At 39.9% G+C, this 23,480-nt stretch overlaps 1 protein-coding gene across 1 annotated transcript in view; it reads left to right on the plus strand.

The window, feature by feature from the left end:
* Positions 1-2,513: 2,513 nt before the first annotated feature.
* The window catches only part of LOC134538683 (monocarboxylate transporter 12-like), a 45,403-nt gene continuing 24,436 nt past the window's right edge, over positions 2,514-23,480 (plus strand). Inside the window, exons 1-3 of the mRNA XM_063380101.1 lie at positions 2,514-2,564; positions 18,495-18,642; positions 21,352-21,628. Coding sequence (XP_063236171.1) covers positions 2,558-2,564; positions 18,495-18,642; positions 21,352-21,628 — 432 coding nt within the window. The 5' untranslated portion in view covers positions 2,514-2,557. The remainder of the gene's footprint in view (positions 2,565-18,494; positions 18,643-21,351; positions 21,629-23,480) is intronic.

Genomic DNA, 23,480 nt, shown 5'->3' on the forward strand with positions numbered 1-23,480 from the left:
GGAGAAACTAAGTACGTCGAATATCGAATCATTCGATTCGCAGGGCGCAATTTCGAACTATACAATAAAACGGCTGCGATAAAATAAATCAGACGTGAAAAAAAAAAAAACTAAACTCTGTCTCTGTACCAGATTTTCGACGAGGAAATCTTGTTAAAATTCAGCTAACATGTAATAGTATAAAGTTTCATTTGGCTTTGTGAACGTTGGTTGGCACTGTCCACCACAGAATGCAGCACCGAGGTTATACTCGCGACTTCCCGTTCCTTTTACGAAAGTATTGCCACCAAATGCCGTGTTACCGAGAGCCGAAATGTTGTTACACATAAAAAAAAAATTGTGCAATCGGCATTCCCCGAGACTTATCGTTGGCACGCCTTGAAGTAATTTTTGGACATTCCTAGTACATATAAAGGAAATACTACCTGGGCACAAACATGGAGTGTGCAAAGTTTCTGGGGGGGGGGGGTGAAAACACTTGGTTTTATAACTGCTCTAGATATCAGAAAGTGGGGGCTTATTTAAAAAAAAAAAAAAAAAAAACACATTTAAAAGTACGCTGAGGGCTGATGATTGAAAATGGCTGAAGCACGTAATTTTAGAATAATTTTTATTTAGGCACGCAACGTCCGGTACAGATTCTTGGAAGCAGTCGAGGGTCTTGCAATTCACAATTTAATCTTCATTTCTCCGCCATGTGATGCTATTGTCAACGCTCGGATGTCACAGTTTCCCTGTGCACGACGAAAAGACTATGCGCGCCAGTTCAGAGCCTGACGCTTTAGAGGCGACACCGCGCTAGAAGCACCAGCGAGCGTCGCACTTATCATCCCGCCTCAGTAAAACAAAAAATACATCCCTGACAAGGCGGGCCGCTTCTGCGGATCCACAGGAACAGGAAGTTTCCGGATTGGTTTCAACAGTTGTCATGCGGTGACAGTTTTTTTTATCGTTAATAATTGAAGATTACCCTACTCAAAGGCATATATCAACACATCGATGGGTTATTTTGAAGACAATAACCCAGTGTCTGTTGACAGTATTGTTACAGTTGTAGTCTAACCGCCTAGTGACTTCACAGATGAAACTATTTTTTAGCAGTCAGTCACTATTTACTTCTGACTTTATACTTAAAAGTAAACCAAGATTTTAAAAAAAGCCGAATATTTGAAAAATTAAATGTGGCTGGGAAGGCCACAGAAGCGCTCTAGCGGGCAACGGTCCACAGAGAGGTGTGTGGTGTGACTGCAGTGTGGCTGGGAAGCCCACAGAAGCGCTCTAGCGGGCAGCGGTCCACAGAGAGGTGTGTGGTGTGACTGCAGTGTGGCTGGGAAGCCCACAGAAGCGCTCTAGCGGGCAGCGGTCCACAGAGAGGTGTGTGGTGTGACTGCAGTGTGGCTGGGAAGCCCACAGAAGCGCTTTAGCGGGCAGCGGTCCACAGAGAGGTGTGTTGTGTGACTGCAGTGTGGCTGGGAGCGCTGTCCACCGCCGTGTCGCTGCTCGTGTCGCCGCTCACCGTGTCCGTCTGCCGGAGGAAGTCCACGCGAGTTACCGCCGTGCTGGGCGGACTGGTCGCCGCTCTCGGCTGCCTCTTCACGTCCTTCGCCACGCAGTTCCACCAGCTCTTCTTCAGCTACGCCGCCATGGTCGGTGAGTAACCGTTATCCTTCCAGCCCGTCCACTTCTCACCTCCTTCGCCATGCAGTTCCACCAGCTCTTCTTCAGCTACGCCGCCATGGTCGGTGAGTAACCGTTATCCTTCCAGCCCGTCCACTTCTCACCTCCTTCGCCATGCAGTTCCACCAGCTCTTCTTCAGCTACGCCGCCATGGTCGGTGAGTAACCGTTATCCTTCCAGCCCGTCCACTTCTCACCTCCTTCGCCACGCAGTTCCACCAGCTCTTCTTCAGCTACGCCGCCATGGTCGGTGAGTAACCGTTATCCTTCCAGCCCGTCCACTTCTCACCTCCTTCGCCACGCAGTTCCACCAGATCTTCTTCAGCTACGCCGCCATGGTCGGTGAGTAACCGTTATCCTTCCACCCGTCCACTTTTCACCTCCTTCGCCACGCAGTTCCACCAGCTCTTCTTCAGCTACGATGCCATAGTCGGTGAGTAACTGTTATCCTTCCACCCATTCACTTCTCACCTCCTTCGCCACGCAGTTCCGCCAGCTCTTCTTCAGCTACACCGCCATGGTCGGTGAGTAACCGTTATCCTTGCACCCGTCCACTTATCACGTCCTTCGCCACGCAGTTCCGCCAGCTCTTCTTCAGCTACGCCGCCATGGTCGGTGAGTAACCGTTATCCTTCCACCCATCCACTTCTCACCTCCTTCGCCACGCAGTTCCACCAGCTCTTCTTCAGCTACGATGCCATGGTCGGTGAGTAACCATTATCCTTCCACCCATTCACTTCTCACCTCCTTCGCCACGCAGTTCAGCCAGCTCTTCTTCAGCTACGCCGCCATGGTCGGTGAGTAACCGTTATCCTTGCACACGTCTACTTATCACGTCCTTCGCCACGCAGTTCCGCCAGCTCTTCTTCAGCTACGCCGCCATGGTCGGTGAGTAACTGTTATCCTTCCACCCATCCACTTCTCACCTCCTTCTTAATGCAGTTCCACCAGCTCTTCTTCATCTACGCCGCCATGGTCGGTGAGTAACTGTTATCCTTCCACCCATCCACTTCTCACCTCCTTCTTAATGCAGTTCCACCAGCTCTTCTTCAGCTACGCCGCCATGGTCGGTGAGTAACTGTTATCCTTCCACCCATCCACTTCTCACCTCCTTCTTCATGCAGTTCCACCAACTCTTCTTCAGCTACGTCACCATGGTCGGTGAGTAACTGTTATCCTTCCACCCATTCACTTCTCACCACCTTCTTAATGCAGTTCCACCAGCTCTTCTTCAGCTACGCCGCCATGGTCGGTGAGTAACCGTTATCCTTCCAGCCCGTCCACTTCTCACCTCCTTCGCCATGCAGTTCCACCAGCTCTTCTTCAGCTACGTCGCCATGGTCGGTGAGTAACTGTTATCCTTCCACCCATCCACTTCTCACCTCCTTCTTAATGCAGTTCCACCAGCTCTTCTTCATCTACGCCGCCATGGTCGGTGAGTAACTGTTATCCTTCCACCCATCCACTTCTCACCTCCTTCTTAATGCAGTTCCACCAGCTCTTCTTCAGCTACGTCACCATGGTCGGTGAGTAACCGTTATCCTTCTACCTGTTCACTTCTCACCTCCTTCTTCATGCAGTTCCACCAACTCTTCTTTACCTACGTCGCCATGGTCGGTGAGTAACCGTTTCCTTCCACCCATTCACTTCTAAACTCCTCCGCAATTCAGTTCCACCAGCTCTTCATCAGATGCACAACTGTGGTCGGTGAGTGCCCTCTCCCCTTTCACCACTTCTTTTCATTCACCACGCAGTTCCACCAGCTGTCCTTCAGCTACGCCGCCCCTTCTCCTTCCACCTCTTCTCCTACTTCACCTTGCAGTTCCACCAGCTCTTCTTGTGCTATACCGCCATGGTCGGTAAGAAACGCCCTCCTTCTACATTTTCTTCAGCTACACTGAATTGGTCAATTTTAACCTGCTAACCTTCCACAACTTCAAACCCCTTCGCTATGTAAATGAGAAATTATATCCCCAAAAGATAATGAACTAGTTTCTAAATATCAGTGGTGCATAGTAGCACAAAGCGCAAAAAGTATCAACTACAGCACTGGTGTGCTATGATTAGTGGATATGATTGTATTTGCCTTTAGTTATAGTAATATCCATCCTTTTCGCGCATAGCCGTTGTGATGTAAAACCCCTATGTTCCTGTTTTGTTGTGTTCCACCGTTGTGTCATTTGCAATTTTTTTTTCGACCCCTCGTGTTTTCTCACATGAAACAAGTGTAATTTTAAATTTCCTTTTTCAATTCAAAATCATCATATATCGTAACGCTTAAAGGAAGTTGAAACTTACCATTTGAAATACATCCCAAGGCTTGTACACGCATTTGAAGTTGGAGTTGAAAATTATTTTGTTGCAAATAACAAATAAATATATCTAAGACAGAACTTTTAAGCGTCTGGATTAAAGTTAAATTGAACCAAGTTCTATAATCACCCCAAAATTTGTCACTGTCATAAATGATTTCATGAAGATAAATGGGGATGAACCCATTTTGCTACATTCATTTTTATTTATGACGTGTTGTTACCTCCAATTATTTCAAATAAATAATTTTATGACAGAAACCAATCTTGAAGTGGGTGTATGATTTTGATCAGTTTAACAATATTCAGATGCTCAGTGATCCGTATTCAATTCTCTCTCTATTATCTTCAATAAAAAAGCTGTTTTTAACTTCAACTTCAAAAGTGTATATAATTAGACTTGGGAAGTACTTAAGAACATGAGACCATAGTTTTTTTAACTTATCTCGTTACGAACATAAAGCCGAGGTGGCCGGTAGAATTCCGTCTCATGCTGTATAATTGTTAGATTGGTAAACCCATGGGCATTCTTTAAATGATTCATGCAACGGGGAATTATGATTTAATGCATTTTTTTGGACATGCGCCATTGCAGTTTTGCACTGTTTGTCACGAAAAAATTCCGAAAAAAAATATACAAAAAATTATTATGTTCGTCTGTGTTGTTATATTATTTTTCATTTCTTGAGTTCCTTCAACGGAATTCTTGTTATTTAGAGGTTGAACCATTTTGTCTGTGTTACTTGTTGTTTCATCGTTGGTTCAGTTTTTCCGATATCAGCTGATTGAGTCTTGTTTTCTGTGAATTATTATCTTAAAATTTCTATTTATTTATTTTTGTTTTCGGAAATTTTTCTATGACAAACCGTGCAAAACTGCAATGGCGTATGTCACAAAAAAATGTATTGAATCCATGGACAGATAACCACTGAAGATGTAATGGTTCGCGAGGTAGTAAATTTGTTGTTCCCTCTCTACGTCTGTATTCATGCCCAGGATTGTAAATCATGATAACGTTTCGCTGCGAATGCTTCATGAATCACGACGGAAGCAAATCTTCGACAGGTGGCGCGTAAAAAAATATATTTATTCTAAAGTTAACAGCGTAGTCATGTTGTAGCCGAGCCATCGCTTCCAAAGCCAGTGAACAACAGAATAAGATAGCCGTAAATTGACTAAGATTCCTGGATAGTTCGTAACCAGCATTCTTCGAAAATTTAAGGCTCATAATTTTAACAGTGTATGAACATACTGCGTTGATTCATTTGCTATTGACTCAGTAAAGATAATTATTATTTTTAATTTAACTTTCTTTGTGGCTTGTGGGGTAAGTGGTACCGATGTATATGCGAGAGTAACGAAAAACGGAAAGTGCAACGCTCATAGAGTAAGGAGAGATGGAGAAAGGGAATAACGAAAAAAGTAGAGAGTAAGACGACTTTAAAGAGTCTTGGAGGTTTTTGGTCACCATGTTTGCCACATTGCTTAACCTCTACACTGTATTTTTTTTTTGTACGTAGAAAAAATATTCACGTAAAATTACAGATATTTGTAATTTTTTTAACATTTATTTGAAAACAACTAAATCGCTAAAAATAAATGGGTGCGTGTACTTATGAACTCGCGTAAGAAGTTTTACTATCATGGTGTGATATGGGCCAGTATTTGATATCAATCACTAAAGTATATGATTTAAAAGCACATTTATAATTTTTATTTATATGTGGCTTTTTTGTATTTAGCCTTTTTTTTTATCCTATGGAAATTTTGTTGTATGGTGAGCGCGCAACGTAAATAATCCAGGATTAACGGCGCATTATAAGAATCACATTAAAAACTAAATAAAGGCAAATTGTTGAATATTCAGTTATTTTTTCATGGTTTAAAAAAGTTATTCCTGAATGAAACATCAATAAATATAAAATTATGTGCAAATTTTCTTAAGAAACTCTCAGTGTCATATCAAAAAAACGTATTTCACATATGCTAAAATTACAGTAGCCATGTATTGTACAAATTTACAATATCTTTCTTGTAGTATTACAAAATATTTCTTGGCAACTGGTTTCCAGAGGAATTTTTTTGTAAAAGTACAGAAGATGTTTTTTTTTTTTGTGATAGTGTGAACCTCCATTGTGAACTTTATTGTTTAGTTTTATCGTTCAAGTTAATTATCAAACAATTTGGTGGCGGCCATGTACTACATTTTTTTTAATACAGCTTTTAGTATTGCTAGGATAACCAGCCAGGTAGTTTTAGCGTCTTTTAACGGCTAGTTTCTCACTGAACGCAGACAAACGTTTCGATAAGGTACTCGCCTGCAGTAAGTCAGGGATGCATTTGTGTCGGTGAGGCGGTATGATAAGTGCGACGCCCGCTAGTGCTTCTAGCGCGGTGTCGCCTCTATACGCGCAAGGCTCTGAAATGGTGCGCGTGCATAGGGCAACCATGAGATTTTCCTGGTAACCCTAACATTGTATGGAACTCCCTAGGTGTTTTGATGCCCAACAAAATTACTCTAAATTAAAACAACCTATTTACACCATTTTCATTCTTCTAAAAATACGGTTTAAAAAAAATGCGGACACAAGGACTCGTACATCTCGAGCAGTTTTCAAATCGCACTGTAATTTTTTCCCCCCGAAGCTCTGCGCACCGTATGTGTGCCTGGGTAGGCGGAGCTGTTATAGGCCAGTCAATAAGAGGCCAAGTAAGCACTTTTTACCAGCAGACCTGAAAACTTGATATAAGGGTAATTCGAGGACGCTGAATCGAATGGTGTTAATATTTTTGAAATCGGACGTAAAGTTTTTGGAGAATTTTCTCAGAATCTAGGCGTTTAAGCGAAAAAGGTTTCAAACAAATGTTGTGGAGAATCAAAAAATACATTTAAAAAAAGGCTCCCAGGTACATCTTCATATTTGTAAACATGAGCGAGAAATATTGGAGAGAAAGTAGTAAGGCGTAGTTATAAAAGTGGGGCTAGTAGTGGGCGTGTGCTTACTGTTCGTAAAAACCGCCTTAGCGTCAGCAGGACTATACGTAAGTACCCTCTGCCGCCGGACCGCCGCAGTCACAGACGGAACAGCACCTCAACTTACGCAAGTCTCACGCGGAAGATACATTACCGTCATTAAGGGGGTGCCTCCCATTTCAGATCAAGATTTTATATTTACAGTAATTACAGATGAACTTGTATGTTAGACTTTTTCAATTGTTTAACATTTCACGAAAGGAAATACATATACAGCGCATACTATCTGCATAATTTGCTACCAAAGTTACATTGTTAACGTTTTTTGGTTGTACAAATAAGGAGAATTTAATTTATTGCTGAACTGAAACTTTTTTAGGTTTAAACTGCAATGCCACTGGCTACTTCAGGAAGTGGTTAGAATTTATTTCAGAAAATATTAATTAATTTACACTGGCATTTCAAAATTCTCAAATTTGTTACGATTTTGACAGCCAAGAAACATGAAATTAGTTTTTTTGTGATAGAAATGCAAACCGTATCATGAAGTAGCCAGTGGCATTGCAGTTGAATCTAAAAAAGTTTCAGTTCTGCAATAAATTAAATTCTCCTTATTTGTACAACCCAAAAAAAAACGTTAAAAATGTAACTTTGGCAGCTAATTATGCAAAAAAAAAGTATGCGCTGAATAAATTTTTTCATTTCGTGAAAGTTAAACAACTGGAAAAGTCTAAAAGTTGATCAGTGATTAATATAAATATAAAATCATGACCTGAAATGTCATGCGTTGCGGCGGTTACCGTAATTTCTGCCTTTGAAGACGTCCAGGGTAGAGCTTGTAAACTGTTGGTTAGAGTGTTAAGGTACAAGTTTTAAGCAGTTTAGCACTTTGCCAAGTAAATACTTTAGGCAGTTATTCAAGGCTCTTCAACGCTGGACCCCCTTCAGATTGTTAAGGTTGTTGCTTGTGAACGGATTGCCGCTTGGCCGGTGAGTGGTTTGTTTATTTGCATACCTGCAGCGGTCCCTGCGCGTGTTCTTGCTGGCTTCTCGCGGAGCGGTGCCGGGTTCGAACTCCGGCCGGAGTGGTGGGGGGAATACCCCGAGATGCGAACATCCTCGGTCGCACGCCCCGAAACAATTCCGATCGCGACTTCTTTATTGACGTGACAACGTCTAATAAATCGATGAACGCCGGCTGCACGCACGAAAAAAGTGTCCCGTTATGCACATGGTCCCGTTACGCCGTGTCCCGTTACGCTCATTGTACGCTTGCGCCGCATCTATCTCTCTTCCACTCGATTGGAACAACCATCGAATTGACTTTTTCGAGGCACATTAAACTTGAAACACTCCCATTCGTTTCCTACTTTTCCTATCATCGTACTATCCTTAACAGAATAACACAGATTGGAAGAAGTTAAATAGCAAACATGTATAAAAGTTATAGTTAAAATAATCTCTTCGTTAAAGTAATAAACATATTTGAATTAATGAGTGCAAATAAAAGTAAATTTATCAATTAAATTGTAGATTTTATTTCACTCCTTCTTTGTATCCATACAAAATAGTGATAATTCAATAAAAATGATTCAATTTTATTCATAAAAGTATGCAATCATTTCATCAATGTTTTGTTATGACGTTGTCACGTTAAACTATCGTCCGTAAACCGACTTTACAGACAACTAATTTTTATTTATTTATTTATTTTGACGTTTTGAACATCTCATCTCTCGGCATTTGGTGAGAGTGTATTCCGCGAATGCATATGCGATGCAAACGAAGGAACGGAAAACTGTAGCAACCAGGCTGCTGCCATCTGTGGCGGATGGAGCGAACCAAAGTTCGCAAAGCCAAAGGGAAACTTTATTGTATTAACAGTTTAATGAATTAAATATTTTTTACAAGATAAGCAGTATTTTAATAGAATTTTTCTTGTCGATATTCAGGTCCAAAGCAGGTTTTATTTTATTTTATCAATTTATTTTTTTCGTTTTTATTTTATTGTTTGAAATTTCGCTTTCAAACCAAATGATTATTCGATTGTCGACGCAGCTGCTCCGGCAGCTAATTATAGCGGCAGGTGCGGAAACTACGTGTGAATCTCTTCCAAAAATGTAGTTGAAAATTCAGTTTGCGTGGAGTATTCACGCTTGGCTTTTTTTTTTTTTTTTAAAGAAGTCGTCGTTATCTTTAGTGTCCGAGTTTTGTATTATAAGTGTATTTAAAACATGAGAACACGCGTATTTGCTCGTTTTAGAGGTAATATGTTACACATCACTGGCTAGTACTGAAAGACTCGCTGTAAAATATTTATTTTATCCCGGAAGAAAATTTTCGAAGATGCGTAAACGAAATTTTTTTTCGGGCGTGTAACTCTAAATACGCGCGTCTAAGACTTTTCATCTAGAGAGTAGCATTTTCCAAATTTATTTATTTATTTATTCGACTTTGTTTGGCGCAGTCAAAGCGTTGTACGCCGTCTGTTACGTGAAACACAAACAACTTATAATAAGTTATATCCAGGAATCAAACCTGCAAATCACAAGCTAACATATTAAAAATTACAGTAGTTTGTTGAATATACAATAATTTAACATTCAAGTTAAGTACTAACATAAAACATTTAAATATAACGTATTAAATATTATAATATAATAAAATACTGACCTAAAACATATTAAATATGGAATTAAATAGAAAAAAACATTAAAATATAATCAAAGTTTTAATTATTATGTCATTCTCACACACACACATCCATGTTGTATTCCCTTGGTGACGTGTCTGTAATTAAAGAGCCAAGTTTTTTTAATATGAGTTGTTTTACATATCTTGGTAGACCTTTGGTGTCTTTCCTCAGAAACGGCTGAAAGAGTATCGAAGTAAACACGGTAAAACAAAAAGAAACTTTACGTTTTACATTGTAAAAAAATAAAATTGAATTTACAATGATCATTGGTTTACAAATTATCCAGGGATATTCTGAAATTTACCAATATACATATTATTTAATTTGTGGACACTTAGTTAACTTAATTTGATTATGAACTCGCAAGCATCATCAAACCCTCATTTTGCTTTGTCCGCAAGGATCACATAACTCGTAAGCCGGGATAAGGCATAATTTCTAAGCAGATCCCGTAAGTATGAAGTAATAAGAACCCGTCGTTTATTTATGGTGCAGTCTTCCTTGCAAAGCTCTTACTGTCAAATTAATTTCTAACAGTGCATAATATTTTTTTTTTTGGAAAACTAGTTGCCGAAATACGCGATCATTCGCAACAAGATAATACGGTAGATTTTTTTTAACACCTTAAGTTGGGACATAAAAAAAATGTGTGTTGTAGTTTCTTACTCACCACAGTTTTGGAAGGATTTAAAAAATGTATTTTTGCAATTATTTCCACATTTTAATATAATTTTAAAATTGTAAAATATTTATATTTTGCAACTAGGGTTCTAACAATTTTTTAATAAAATTTCAATTGCCTTAAACTGAATAATTTAAAAGTAACATTACGTGGTTTGTATAAATAGAAGAATATACGTTACGCTTGGTTGTCGAGTCACTTAAATAAGTCAGTTACCTTGGTCTGGATGCAGACAAAAAAATATTTGCATATAAAAATAATGTACTGTATTGGTCTTTGTGTGGGGAAACCTTTCAAGTAATAATGGTTTTCTGCTTGCACTATTTAAACTGCAGCGATTTCACGTTATTATTTTAATTACTGTAGGGACCTCAGCTGGTTCGAAAGCTAGAATATGTCCGTGTGTGTGGGTGGGTTAAGAATATTACTTTTTTTTATAGTTGTTTCCTTTTCCCCAGGACCTCTTTAAAGTCACAGGTGGGTGTTTATAAAAAGAAAATCACAACTAAGTTAATTTATTGTTTTCCTCTAATGTTCCTTTTTATTGGAGGCCGGAGATAAAATACTGAATATGTGTTTATAATCATCCTTCCTAAGCCAGAATCTAAAATTATTTTAAAACGTTTTAATTCAATAATTGATATTTTTTTAACGTATAATGCACTTTTTAAAATACACGTGTAATTAGATTGTTTACAGAAATATATATTTTATGTTCAGGCAGATATGTGTAAAAACACAAGTTTTTAACACACTTAATTACTGCAGTGCACAACGCACTTTTAAGTTAAATTATATTTGTAGTGATTACATTTTCAGAAAATACTCTTCTGATTTTTTTTGTTTACAATCACATGTTTTGCTCCAAGTTTAAGAAATTTTTCACACCTGACATTCTAAACTAGAGGAAGGTCGACATAAGGGAATTCTCATGTAAGAGGATTTTGGTTCTTCGTAATGAAATTTTTCACACTTGACTTGCAAAATAATATTTAACTTACTATCTACGTCTGATTTTAAAATATATATGAAGAGTGGAAATGTCAAACGTTCTAAGTGCCGATTTCTGAAAAAAATAGTTTTATCTCACAGTACTGTTTTATGTGCCTAGTTTCGTAACCCCAGCAATGTTACAAGTGCCAATACACCCTGGAAGTAGTTCAAACACTTGACAACAGATAGCGCCGGCCTATGTACCAAGCGTTGCTGCCGTTCGGTGTTCTAAGTGCCATGCAGCATGGATTGTTAGTGTATTATTACCATCCTGTTGTTATGCGCAGTTACAAGCATATATGATATTTTGTTGTGTCTATATGTGCTTGAGTGAATGCAAATTGAATAATTTGTAATGGAAGTAAGTAATAGCAGTACGGGAAAGAAGAAATGCACTTGGAGAGATGATCAAAACAAAAGGCGAATATCGGGACAATCTTATGCGAGAAGGAAAACAAAAACTGTAATTCCTGAGAAACCATCGTTATTAATCATTCAGAATGATAAAAGAATAATGATTTGGCGCTTAATTTTAATACATCACTAAGGCTACTACAATTCAATTAAGTTGCAATGTTATGTGTAATACAGCATATGATGTTACGTGAAACATTCTAATTGTGTATGTAATATTGTTTTAGGCAACCTGTAAATGCAGGTATCAATGCAGCAATGTACCTTGGCAGTGGAAGCTAAAACTGTTTAATGATTATCATGGATTACCAAGTGAAAACGAACAAGGAACATACTTGTTAGGACTAATGCAGGTAACTGAAATAGGTAGACGCAGACATGGTAAATATGACGATCCAGCAAACAGTCGTCGTTAGTGCACGTTGTGCTATTCAATACCGGACACAAATGGTACCACAAGACAGGTTTGTAAAACTACATTCGAAGACATTTTTGGGGTTGGACACAGATTTTTACAAACACTTCAAGCCAGAAAAAAAGAAGGGGTATCCATCTACATAGACAACCGCGGTAAGAATCGCCGTCGAAACACATTGAGTGACTGTGACAGACAAAACATTAAAGATCACATAAATAGTTTCCCACGTGACCAAAGTCACTACGGTTGCGCTAAGTCATGTCATTGAGCCCAGATTTGAATGTATCACGTCTTTATGCATGCTACAAATCTTTATATCCAGACAGCCACGTATCTTACAAACTTTACATGTCAGTGTTTAAAACATCGTTTGCACACGTGTCGTTTCATAAACCTCACACAGACACATGCAAACAATGTGACATGTTACATTTACAGATTCAGGCTAGTAATGAATGCTCACCAAAAGCTAAAATTTTACAGCAGGTAGGTACATCACAAAAAATAAAAATGTGCTATGGAATTTATGGCCATTGGCTCAGATAATGCCAAACTACCCACCTGCGATAGCACAGTAATGTCCATTGACATGCAGCAAGTATTGTTGGTACCGACATTAACTTACAGCAATATGTATTACTGCAGGCAGTTGAGTTGTTACAATTTAGGGGTTCATGTCAGTGACCACAATAATGGTTTAATGTGTATGTGGGACGAAAGCATTGCTTCACGTGGTAGCTCCGAGGTTGCGTCATGCTTACTGAAAGTTTTCAACTTGGGACATCTGAAACGTAAAAAACTTATAATCTGGTCAGACAACTGCGCTGGCCAGAATAAAAACAGCATGATTGTATTTTTAATGATGTTCCTAGTGAGTCTAGGGTGGTTTAAAGAAATTGTACGCAAATTCTTGGTAAGTGGTCATAGTTATTTGAGTTGCGATAGAGACTTCGCTATTATAGAGAAACGAAGGAAGGTAAGCAACGCCTTCGTTCCCCACGATTTACATAAGGTTGTTGAGTCAGCGAAACTGTCAATCCTTTTCATGTAGTTGCAATGGATTCATGTGACTTCTTTGATTTGAAGAATGTTGCAAACTCATTGCTGACCTTGAGTAAATGTAACATTTCTAAGTCCACAATGATTAAAGTTACTCAAACCAATCCAACTCAAATACAGGTAGCTATCAAAAACACTTACTCTGAACTGGAAGAGTGGCAAGCTTTCCCTGTTTTAAAGCGAGGAAAACCCGTGGTTGATTTACAGAATGCTGTGCTTACTGTGAAATATCTACCCAGTGTGACAACTGAAAAAAAAAAAAGACCTGTTAACAATGATACCATTTCTTCCTGAAGAACACAGGGACTATTATAGACAGTTGGTACACCTGTGTAAAAATGTAATACGTATTCTGTTACACTGGTTACATGTAACATTAGCCTATTATCCATAAAGTGATGTTTTACAGCCTACCCTTCTGTGACTACACAGCATTCGTGTATTATCCTATTGTCGTTTGTTCTACTGCCTGTAAAATGTTTTTCTAATGGTGGCCAGTAATGTTTGGTTTCTCCAAATGAAGTTTTGCGTTTAAATATGTGTTCACACTAATAATCGAATGTAGGCCTACTTATTATTCAACCCTGAATATATACGGCAATCATAATGGCACTTGGACCCGATGATCACTTCATTTGGCACATATAACGTTCTTATTTTATTGCTTTTTTTGCTCTATGTCATTGCTTTTCTGGTAATGGCGCCCTATACAACTTACTACTTGCAATGCTGAAGAATCTTCCTTCATATTGTGGCAGTACTATTTTAAGTATTAACAGACTCAGAAGGTTTTTTGCTTCTCCTGTAAAATTATTAAGATGGCACTTAGAACGTTTGACATTTCCACTCTTCATATATTCTAGCCCCCTAAATGAAGCCTTTTAAATCAGCGTTAAGCCCGGTAAATACTAGATAGGTACTTGCAGGTATATATTTAAAGAATTTTTTTTAAGTGTTGAAAACTTTTTTTTAATGTTAATAATTACTTAAATTTTTTGAGGCTGTTTCGATTAAAGTGAGAATTTTCACTGCTGTGAAACGTGTGATTTAGCTTGTGTAGAATAGAAAAAAAAATCTCTGCAGGACTCTGTGTGTATGATTTTCGTGTTTTCAGATTTGTTATAATTCTATAAAAGTATATCTCCGAACATTAATCTATAGTGTCTTACAAACTGAGTCCTTGTAATTTCGACGTATCTTTTACCACCAAGCTATATTCTACATTTTTGTACGTGCGTGAGGACTGGTTATTAGGAATGCCCCAGAACTCAACATGAACAGTTTAAAGGCCAATTAATTACGACTCTGAATGTAAAACCAAAACCACCCCAAAAAAATTAAGAAAATTATTGTTCGAAAGTTTTAAATTCCCCACTCTGCACCCAATTATTAGATACTGAGGCTATACATTTTTGATACGGAATTCTTAACTACCCTGCATTTGTTAGCAATGCCAAATAAAAATCTTGCATGCTTTTATTTGGAGGGAAAATTTTTTTTGCATGACTTATGCGGAAAAAGTACTTAATCGGGCAAACCTTTTTGTTCACGCTTGCTTAGAAAGTTACTTGAAAAGATGACTCATTTAGGCAAATAACTTGCTACAGCCTACGCTATGCTCGCTATGTTCGCGATGTTCGCTACGCGAGTGAAATACAGCCAGCTGCATCTCAGGTGTCACTGGCCACACAAAGAGCTATGTTCGCTATGTTCGCTATATTGGCGACGTCGCCAGGTGTTTGGTTCTCAGCTATTTTTCTAAAAGTCTCTGACTTCGCGAATGCGCAGATAACAAAAAAAAACATCTGTTTTCGCGTGGAATTGTGCTGTACTTCTGCGTTTGCTTTTTATATGGAAGAATATAGAAAGGCAGGGTATGCAGGACAATGCCTGGGATTTGATTCCAAGGGAATGCCATCAAACTGAGCTGAATTTATCGTGAAATAATCAATAAATTTGGTTTCGTCCTCACTAGCCAACTGCTTCATCGAATGATTACATTCTTCCAATTCTTTTTATTTTAAATTAAATAATGAACTGTTTATTCTTGCGTTCACGTACTGCGAGAGCCAGCAGAATGTCATCATCGTCGTAATCATCACTTGATTCCCACGGCATGCGTCTCTCCGACATCGCGAGTTAAGACTAGCCGCCTGGCGCAGAGAACTTAGCGAACATAGCGTAGCTTCAGGTGTGGCCTTGGCTTAAGTTAACATAGTAAATTTTGTTACAGTATGTTAGCATGTTAGATTTTATTTTGAATTTTTATCAACGGTAGGATTATTCATGATTGTGTGATAAAATTGTGTATTCACAGTTTCTAATAATTTGTGTCGGGTTGGGATTTCAAACCTTTATGAAAAAAAGATGCTGATAACTCAAAAACCAACACAATTTTTTTTATTTTTTTTTTATTCAGAACCGTAATTAATTGGTCCATTGACTTTTTCAGTTTGAAGTTGAGTTCTGGAATCGACTGCATATTCATTTATGGCCATTTTCTTGTTATAAGTCATTTCCCTGATCAAGGTTTGCCTCGTGGGATTGGCCTGATCAAGAACGAAATGTATTACTTATTATTTGTTATTTTTTTTAATCCGCACATTGACTCGCTAGTGGGGAGGGGAATAGGGTTTCCCGGAGTTAGGCATTGTCAGGAGATGACATGCTGCCGTGACGTGTCTGAATCTTCGTGGCCATACAAGCAACACCCGAAACATTGTAGATGTGGTGCCTGACCACGCCCGGTGATGGTTCGTAAGTACTCTGCCGTTAATTTTGCTAGTGAATCGGTTAACCTAACCTCACCAAGAGAAAACACGATTGAAGAACCCCGCGACCTTAGGCTCAATGGTGCTGCATCTTGCCGTAGTACACAAATAAATAAAGAGTAGAGTAGAAATATGCCGACTGGGGAAAACTACAGAACAAAAGTTGATAACCTTTTAAGTATATATATATATATATATATATATATATATATATATATATTAAAATTAATAAAAGGTTAGGAAACAGTAACATAAAATACACACTGATTTCGGGTCAGCCATTATAACAAAAAGAAATAAGAGTATTAGTTGAGTATTCGTACAGTCATACTACCTAGCCTTTTTCAAGAGAAAGATGACCATAGATATGACCATTCGTAGAGATGTGAATTTTAACATTGCTTACACTTTCCTGCACTTAAGTGCGATAGCTCAATATTAAATCTTAACCACAATATTTATTACAAAAAGTAAAAATTGATTTATAATGTTTAAAGTCTTTTCAATCCATATGTTTTTCTTTTAAATTCACACAGATTAACAAAGACATAAATCTAAAATAATTTAAAAAAAGATTTTTATACAAAATAATTCCTTACATATTGATACTTAAATGTAATAATAATTTCGTTATACTTTAAACAATCGGAAAAGATAAAAACAATTAGGTATTGCAAAGCAATATAATAAAAAAAAGTAGCCTCCCAGTTTGCATTTAAAATTAAACAGATATATAAGCAACAATGGGCGCATGCCCACACAACAAGTGCACAGTGGCACAGTACGAATTTCGAATTTCCATAGTTAATCAAAGTTAAAAACCATTTAAACGCAGTCCTTTACAACTGTTTCCAAACTGCAAACACTACACCTCATCCATTGTTCCAGGGGACTCACAAAAGTAGTATATATTGGTACCTCCGAGGACAGGAGTAGGGGTGAGGAGCGAGGTGCCGGTCCGCCATCTTGGATTTTGACGTCACTTCGGTCATCTCGGATGGACTTGACCTTGACCTTTGACCTTGAACTTCAAAACATTCCAAAAATTACTCAAAATTAGCCACACATTGGCCAAAATCCGCCCAAAACCGTCAGTTTTTAAGGGGGGTGGAGGGTAAAATCCGCCTAAAAATCTTTAAAAATTTTGAAAAATAAATATGTCCCCGTTTAGAGGGGAAAATTCCCGTTATGAGTGAAAGTTACCCCTTTTAGTCTCCAAAATTCCAGAGATGTACTTAGGCTATACTTAGGCTACACGCATTACATACTCGTAGTCCGTAATGCCTATGGCCGAGGCGTCCGTTCCATTCCCAGGCGGCGAACATCTATGCAGAGGGGTTAAAGAAACTAGTAGAGCGTTGCGAAAAGTGTTTGGAACTGAATGGCGATTATGCGGGAATGTGGTGTAGATATGTGGTAAACTAAAACCTTTCAATGAGACATTTTTTTTGCCGTGACAACGTCTAGTAAATCGATCAACACCGGCTGCACGCACGAAAAAGTGTCCCGTAACGCACATTGTCTCGTTACGCTGTGTCCCGTTACGCTCATTGTACGCTTGCGCTGCATCTATCTCTCTTCCACTCGATTGGAACAACCATAGATTTGACTTTTTCGAGGCACATTAAACTTGAAAAATTCCCATTCGTTTCATACTTTTCCTATCATCGTCCTATCCTTAACAGAATAACACAGATTGGAAGAAGTTAAATAGCAAACATGTATAAAAGTTATAGTTAAAATAATCTCTTCGTTAAAGTAAAATGAGTGCAAATAAAAGTAAATTTATCAATTAAATTGTAGATTTTATTTCACTCATTCTTTGTATCCATACAAAAGTGATAATTCAATAAAAACGATTCAATTTTATTCATAAAAGTATGAAATCCTTTCATCAATGTTTTGTTATGTCGTTGTCACGTTAAACTATCGTCCGTAAACCGACTTGTCTGTAAAGTCGGTTTACGGACGATAGTTTAACGAGACGTCATAACTAAACATTGATGAAATGATTGCATACTTTTATGAATAAAATTGAATCGTTTTTATTGAATTATCACTATTTTGTATAGATACAAAGAAGGAGTGAAATGAAATCTACAATTTAATTGATAAATCTACTTTTATTTGCACTCATTAATTCAAACATGTTTATTACTTTAACGAAGAGATTATTTTAACTATAACTTTTATACACGTTTGCTATTTAACTTCTTACAATCTGTGTTATTCTGTTAAGGATAGGACGATGATATGAAAAGTAGGAAACGAATGGTAGTGTTTCAAGTTTAATGTGCCTCGGAAAAGTCAAATCGATGGTAGTTCCAATCGAGTGGAAGAGAGATAGATGCGGCGCAAGCGTACAATGAGCGTAACGGGACAATGTGCGTTACGGGACACTTTTTTCGTGCGTGCAGCCGGCGTTCATCGATTTATTAGACGTTGTCACGTCAAAATGAAAATCCGAAGACGGAACGTGTGATTGTTGTTTTGCTCACAGGCGTAGGTGTTGGTATGACGCGAGACTGCTCCACGCTGATGGTGGCGCAGTACTTCAAGAAGAGACGGGAGTTCGTGGAGATCTTCATCGTGTCGGGCAGCGGCTTGGGGATCGCCGTCATGTCGGTGTTCATCAAAGGATCCATCAGGTGGGCCGTGATTTCATCTCCCCCCCCCCCAGGGTAAATTTGGGCATGTGTCGTTTTGCCTAAAGGCGTTTTGCCTAATTTTAGGCAAAACTCCATTTAGCAAAAGGCCATTAGGCAAAACGCCGTTAGGAAAGTCGCCGTTAGGCAAAAATCCGTTGCCCAAATCGTAGTTAGGCAAAACGCCGTTAAGCAAATCGCCATTAGGCAAAACGCCGTTTGGAAAATCGGAGTTAGACAAAACGCCGTTAGGCAAATCGCCGTCAGGCAGAACTCCTTAAAGGAAAAGACCGTTAGGCAAATCGCCTTTAGGAAAATAGCCGTTAGGCAATTCGACGTTAGGCAAAACTCCTTTTAGGCGAAATGACTTTATGCAAATCGCCGTAACGAATTCATGTTTAGGCAAACCGCCTTCAGGCAAATCGCGTGATACTCGTAAATTTCCCATCAAGGGTGTGATGACGGTGGAGGTAACTTCAAGCGCTCGTGCTGCGTTTTGCACCGGTGATGATGATGATGATGATGATGATGATGATGATGATGAGGGTCCTTGGTACTCGTATCTGTGAAAAAGGTGATCAAAAAAAATTATTTTTTTTTTTAATTCCCCCAGACCCCTAGGACAGGCCTCGATCGCCGGGACATGACACCGGGTCTCGGGGTCTAAGAGTATTCCAAATCTCCCCGAACCCTCCTGGTGAAGGCTCCACTCCCGCCAGATACACCCGAGGTGTTGCCTCTTTTAGTATCGTATTTTTCCAACTCGAAATTTTTTTTTTTCAAAAGTGCCAGCAACTACTTGTAACCGTGCGTGTGTGAGGTCACGAACAATAGCTCGGATCAACGAAATTTTCTTAATTTGGATCGGGTCTTGGCAAGGACTCAGAGATGAAGCCTCCAGAAGGCGAAATCGCGTGATGTCGAAAGTAAAATGCAACGTACTAAATGTTGTGTGTCACTTTGACCGCGAACCACGTCAGATTGTACTGCCATCTTGGTAGGTGTAGACAGCTTTAATAAGTATTGGTGGGGTTTTTATTTCGTTCCTCTGTTAAATATTTAATCTAGTGAAATATGCTGAAATATGGGACGGTACTTGTTTCCCAAATTTGGATCTCTTGTTTCCATATTTAGCGATAATGCCACATTTTCCTCATCAGTAAATATGAAAAATCTGTTGTTTACGTGTGGAAGTAAGTTAGTGCACTGTACCACCTAAAAATACGTAGATGTGAGAATTTTTTTTTGTATACCTAACGTTACCAATAATGGGGAGGGAGGAATAATTTGCATGGCGTTATGCCGGGTGAACGTGTAAGCCAGCGGGGAAAAAAAATCTCTGAAGAAAACTGTAACCGGTGTGAACTTCAATCAAAAACGCACGTTTTGAACTGAAATTACCGATTCGCTCTGAGCACATTTCAGAACACAGAACGCTTTATGCTCAGGAGTTATGTGGGCGCTGCAAGCGAGAATACAACAAAGCAGTACAAAACTGTTTTGAGTTATTCTTTTAATTGTGACCTGGAACCAAAACTCTAGAACGCTTACAGTTGATACTATAATATATATGTATATATATACATATATATATAGGGTAGCCCAAAAAAAACTAATAATTTTTTTCGAGTCTTACGAAAATTTGTTAGTTTGTCATGGCTGTAATGGCGTCGTCCATTAATCAACAGAATTCTTAAACGTTGCTAAATATATATTAATAATTGAGATTTGCTGTCTCTAAATTTGATAATAAATACCATAAAAATTGTAACTATTGAAAATAAAATAAATTAGAAATAAAACTAAAAAAATTATAATTTTTTGTCAATAACATCTTAATAGTGAAAATCGTCTCGAATTTTTCTTTTGTTTCTCTCTAGCCTTATTTATATTCATTAGATTGTCAACTTCAAGAAAAAAAATAAAAAGGTCGTTAGTATTCATGTTCAGAAGTCGCTCGAAAAGGTCTAAGGTAGGTACTCTACTTGGAAACGTAAAAAAAAAAAAAAATCTTGAGCTATCTATAAATATTAAAATATCGACTTGAAAAACTCAGGATCGTAATCATTTTAATAGTATAAAATAGTGAAATAGCGAGAGATAAAAAAAAATATTTTCGACGATTATGGGAATCTTTAAAAATTTTGAGCGACCTCTTTAAAAAAAAAATTTTTTTAACAGTGTTTTGAAGGGGGCTCTTAAAACATGTTAAAGTAACATATTTTCGTCAGAGACTCAAAAAAAAGTGTTTTTTTTTTTGGCCACAATTATTTATATATATATAGACCGGAAGAATTCGCGATTTCAATGACCTGTAGGATATACTCCATGATCCTCTATGCACGTGGGAAAATTACATTCGCTCATTGGCTACTGACTCGTGTCACCTGTTAACTGGGACGCTAGTGATTCGATACTTCTTTTGTTAAAGGTTTTTCATTGGCCGAGTATCATTCAGATAAACTGTGGCCCAATCAATGATGCAGTAAAAAGGCAAACTTTTATGGATTCTAGCCTATCACGAAATGAATCTGCGAATATTTCCGGTATATATATATATATATATATATATATATATATATATATATATATAAAACTGGGACGTTCTTCTATGGACAGGCTGTACACAAGGAAAGAGCTAATATTCAGAAGACACGCGGCTATAGTGAACAGTAATCCCGGCGCGACTGACGTTTCGGCCCGTGTGCGCAGCGCCATCGGCTGGCGGCTGGGGCTGCAGGCGGTGACGGGCTCGGTGTTCCTCACCTTCATCCTGGGCACCTTCTACCGCTCGGCGTCGCTGTACCACCCGCAGCGGCGCGCCATCCTGCACCTCAAGAACCAGAAGCGCAAGATCAAGGACAAGAACAAGGTGGACGACGGCCCGCCCTTCTTCGACTTCACCACGCTGCGCAGCAAGACGGTGCGCATCCTGCTGGCGTCCACGGCGCTCACGTCGTTCGGCGTGCTCACGCCCGTCTTCTACCTGGTGAGTCACCCCGTCTTCTGCCTGGTGGGTCACCCCGTCTGATACCATGTCAGTCACCCCGTCTTCTACCTGTCGAGTCTTCCCCCGTCTTCTACCTGTCGAGTCACCCCGTCTTCTGCCTGGTGGGTCACCCCGTCTGCTACCATGTCAGTCACCCCGTCTTCTACCTGTCGAGTCTTCCCCCGTCTTCTACCTGTCGAGTCACCCCGTCTTCTACCTGGTGGGTCACCCCGTCTGCTACCATGTCAGTCACCCCGTCTTCTACCTGTCGAGTCTTCCCCCGTCTTCTACCTGTCGAGTCACCCCGTCTTCTACCTGGTGGGTCACCCCGTCTGCTACCATGTCAGTCACCCCGTCTTCTACCTGTCGAGTCTACCCCCGTCTTCTGCCTGGTGAGTCGCCCCGTATTCTACCTGGTGAGTCACCCCTTCTTCGACTTCACCACGCTGCGCAGCAAGACGGTGTGCATCCTGCTGGCGTCCACGGCGCTCACGTCCTTCGGCGTGCTCACGCCCGTCTTCTACCTGGTGAGTCACCCCGTCTTCTGCCTGGTGAGTCACCCCGTCTTCTGCCTGGTGAGTCATCTCCCGTCTTCTACCTGGTGTGTCATCTCCCGTCTTCTACCTGGTGTGTCACCCCGTCTTCTACCTGGTGAGTCACCCCGTCTTCTACCTGGTGAGTCACCCCGTATTCTACCTGGTGAGTCATCTCCCGTCTTCTACCTGGTGAGTCATCTCCCGTCTTCTACCTGGTGAGTCACCTCCCGTCTTCTACCTGGTGAGTCACCCCGTCTTCTGCCTGGTGAGTCACCCCGTCTTCTGCCTGGTGAGACACCTCCGTCTTCTACTTGGTGAGACACCTCCGTCTTCTACCTGGTGAGTCACCCTGTCTTCTACCTGATGAGTCACCCCGTCTTCTGCCTGGTGAGTCACCCCGGCTTCTGCCTGGTGAGACACCTCCGTCTTCTACCTGGTGAGTCACCTCCCGTCTTCTACCTGGTGAGTCACCCCGTCTTCTACCTGGTGAGTCACCCCCGTATTCTACCTGGTGAGTCACCTCCCGTCTTCTACCTGGTGAATCACCCCCGTCTTCTACCTGGTGAGTCACTCCGTCTTCTACCTGTTGAGTCACCCCGGCTTCTACCTGGTGAGTCACCCCGTCTTCTACCTGGTGAGTCACTCCGTCTTCTACCTGGTGAGTCACCCCGTCTTCTACCTGGTGAGTCACCCCGTCTTCTACCTGGTGAGTCACCCCGTCTTCTACCTGGTGATCCACTCCGTCTTCTACCTGGTGAGTCACTCCGTCTTCTACCTGGTGAGTCACCCCGTCTTCTACCTGGTGAGTCACCCCGTCTTCTACCTGATGAGTCACCTCTCGTCTTCTACCTGGTGGGTCACCCCGTCTTATACCTGGTGAGTCACCCCGTCTTCTACCTGGTGAGTCACCACCCGTTGGATCATCCGGCGTCGTCTTTAGCGCCCAAATACACTAGCGGACTTGGTCGCAGTTACCACACAATACACGAACATGTTCGTTTCTTTCTCTACAAAGACAGTCGGATTTGTACTTGCACAACGGCTGCAAGCAGCATTGCGCTGTTAGGCGGATTATTTTTTGTTGGATGTTTTAATTTTTCGCAGTTCACGACGTTAGCTTGCACTCTTATTTTCAAAAATTTTTCCTTCGCAAAGTCGACGTTGGCGTCTGGAAACATTTCTTTGGCTTTTTTCACTAGCTGTTCGTAGCACTCTCGTTTTATATGCCTATTGACATATTCCTTACTTCTTATATCCCACACTGGTCGAAGAGTGCTATATAAATTTATGAACTCCTCTCAAAATCGTTCTTGTTA

The sequence above is a fragment of the Bacillus rossius genome, chromosome 14 (assembly GCF_032445375.1).
Source record: "Bacillus rossius redtenbacheri isolate Brsri chromosome 14, Brsri_v3, whole genome shotgun sequence".
NCBI classification, from domain to species: Eukaryota; Metazoa; Arthropoda; class Insecta; order Phasmatodea; family Bacillidae; genus Bacillus; species Bacillus rossius.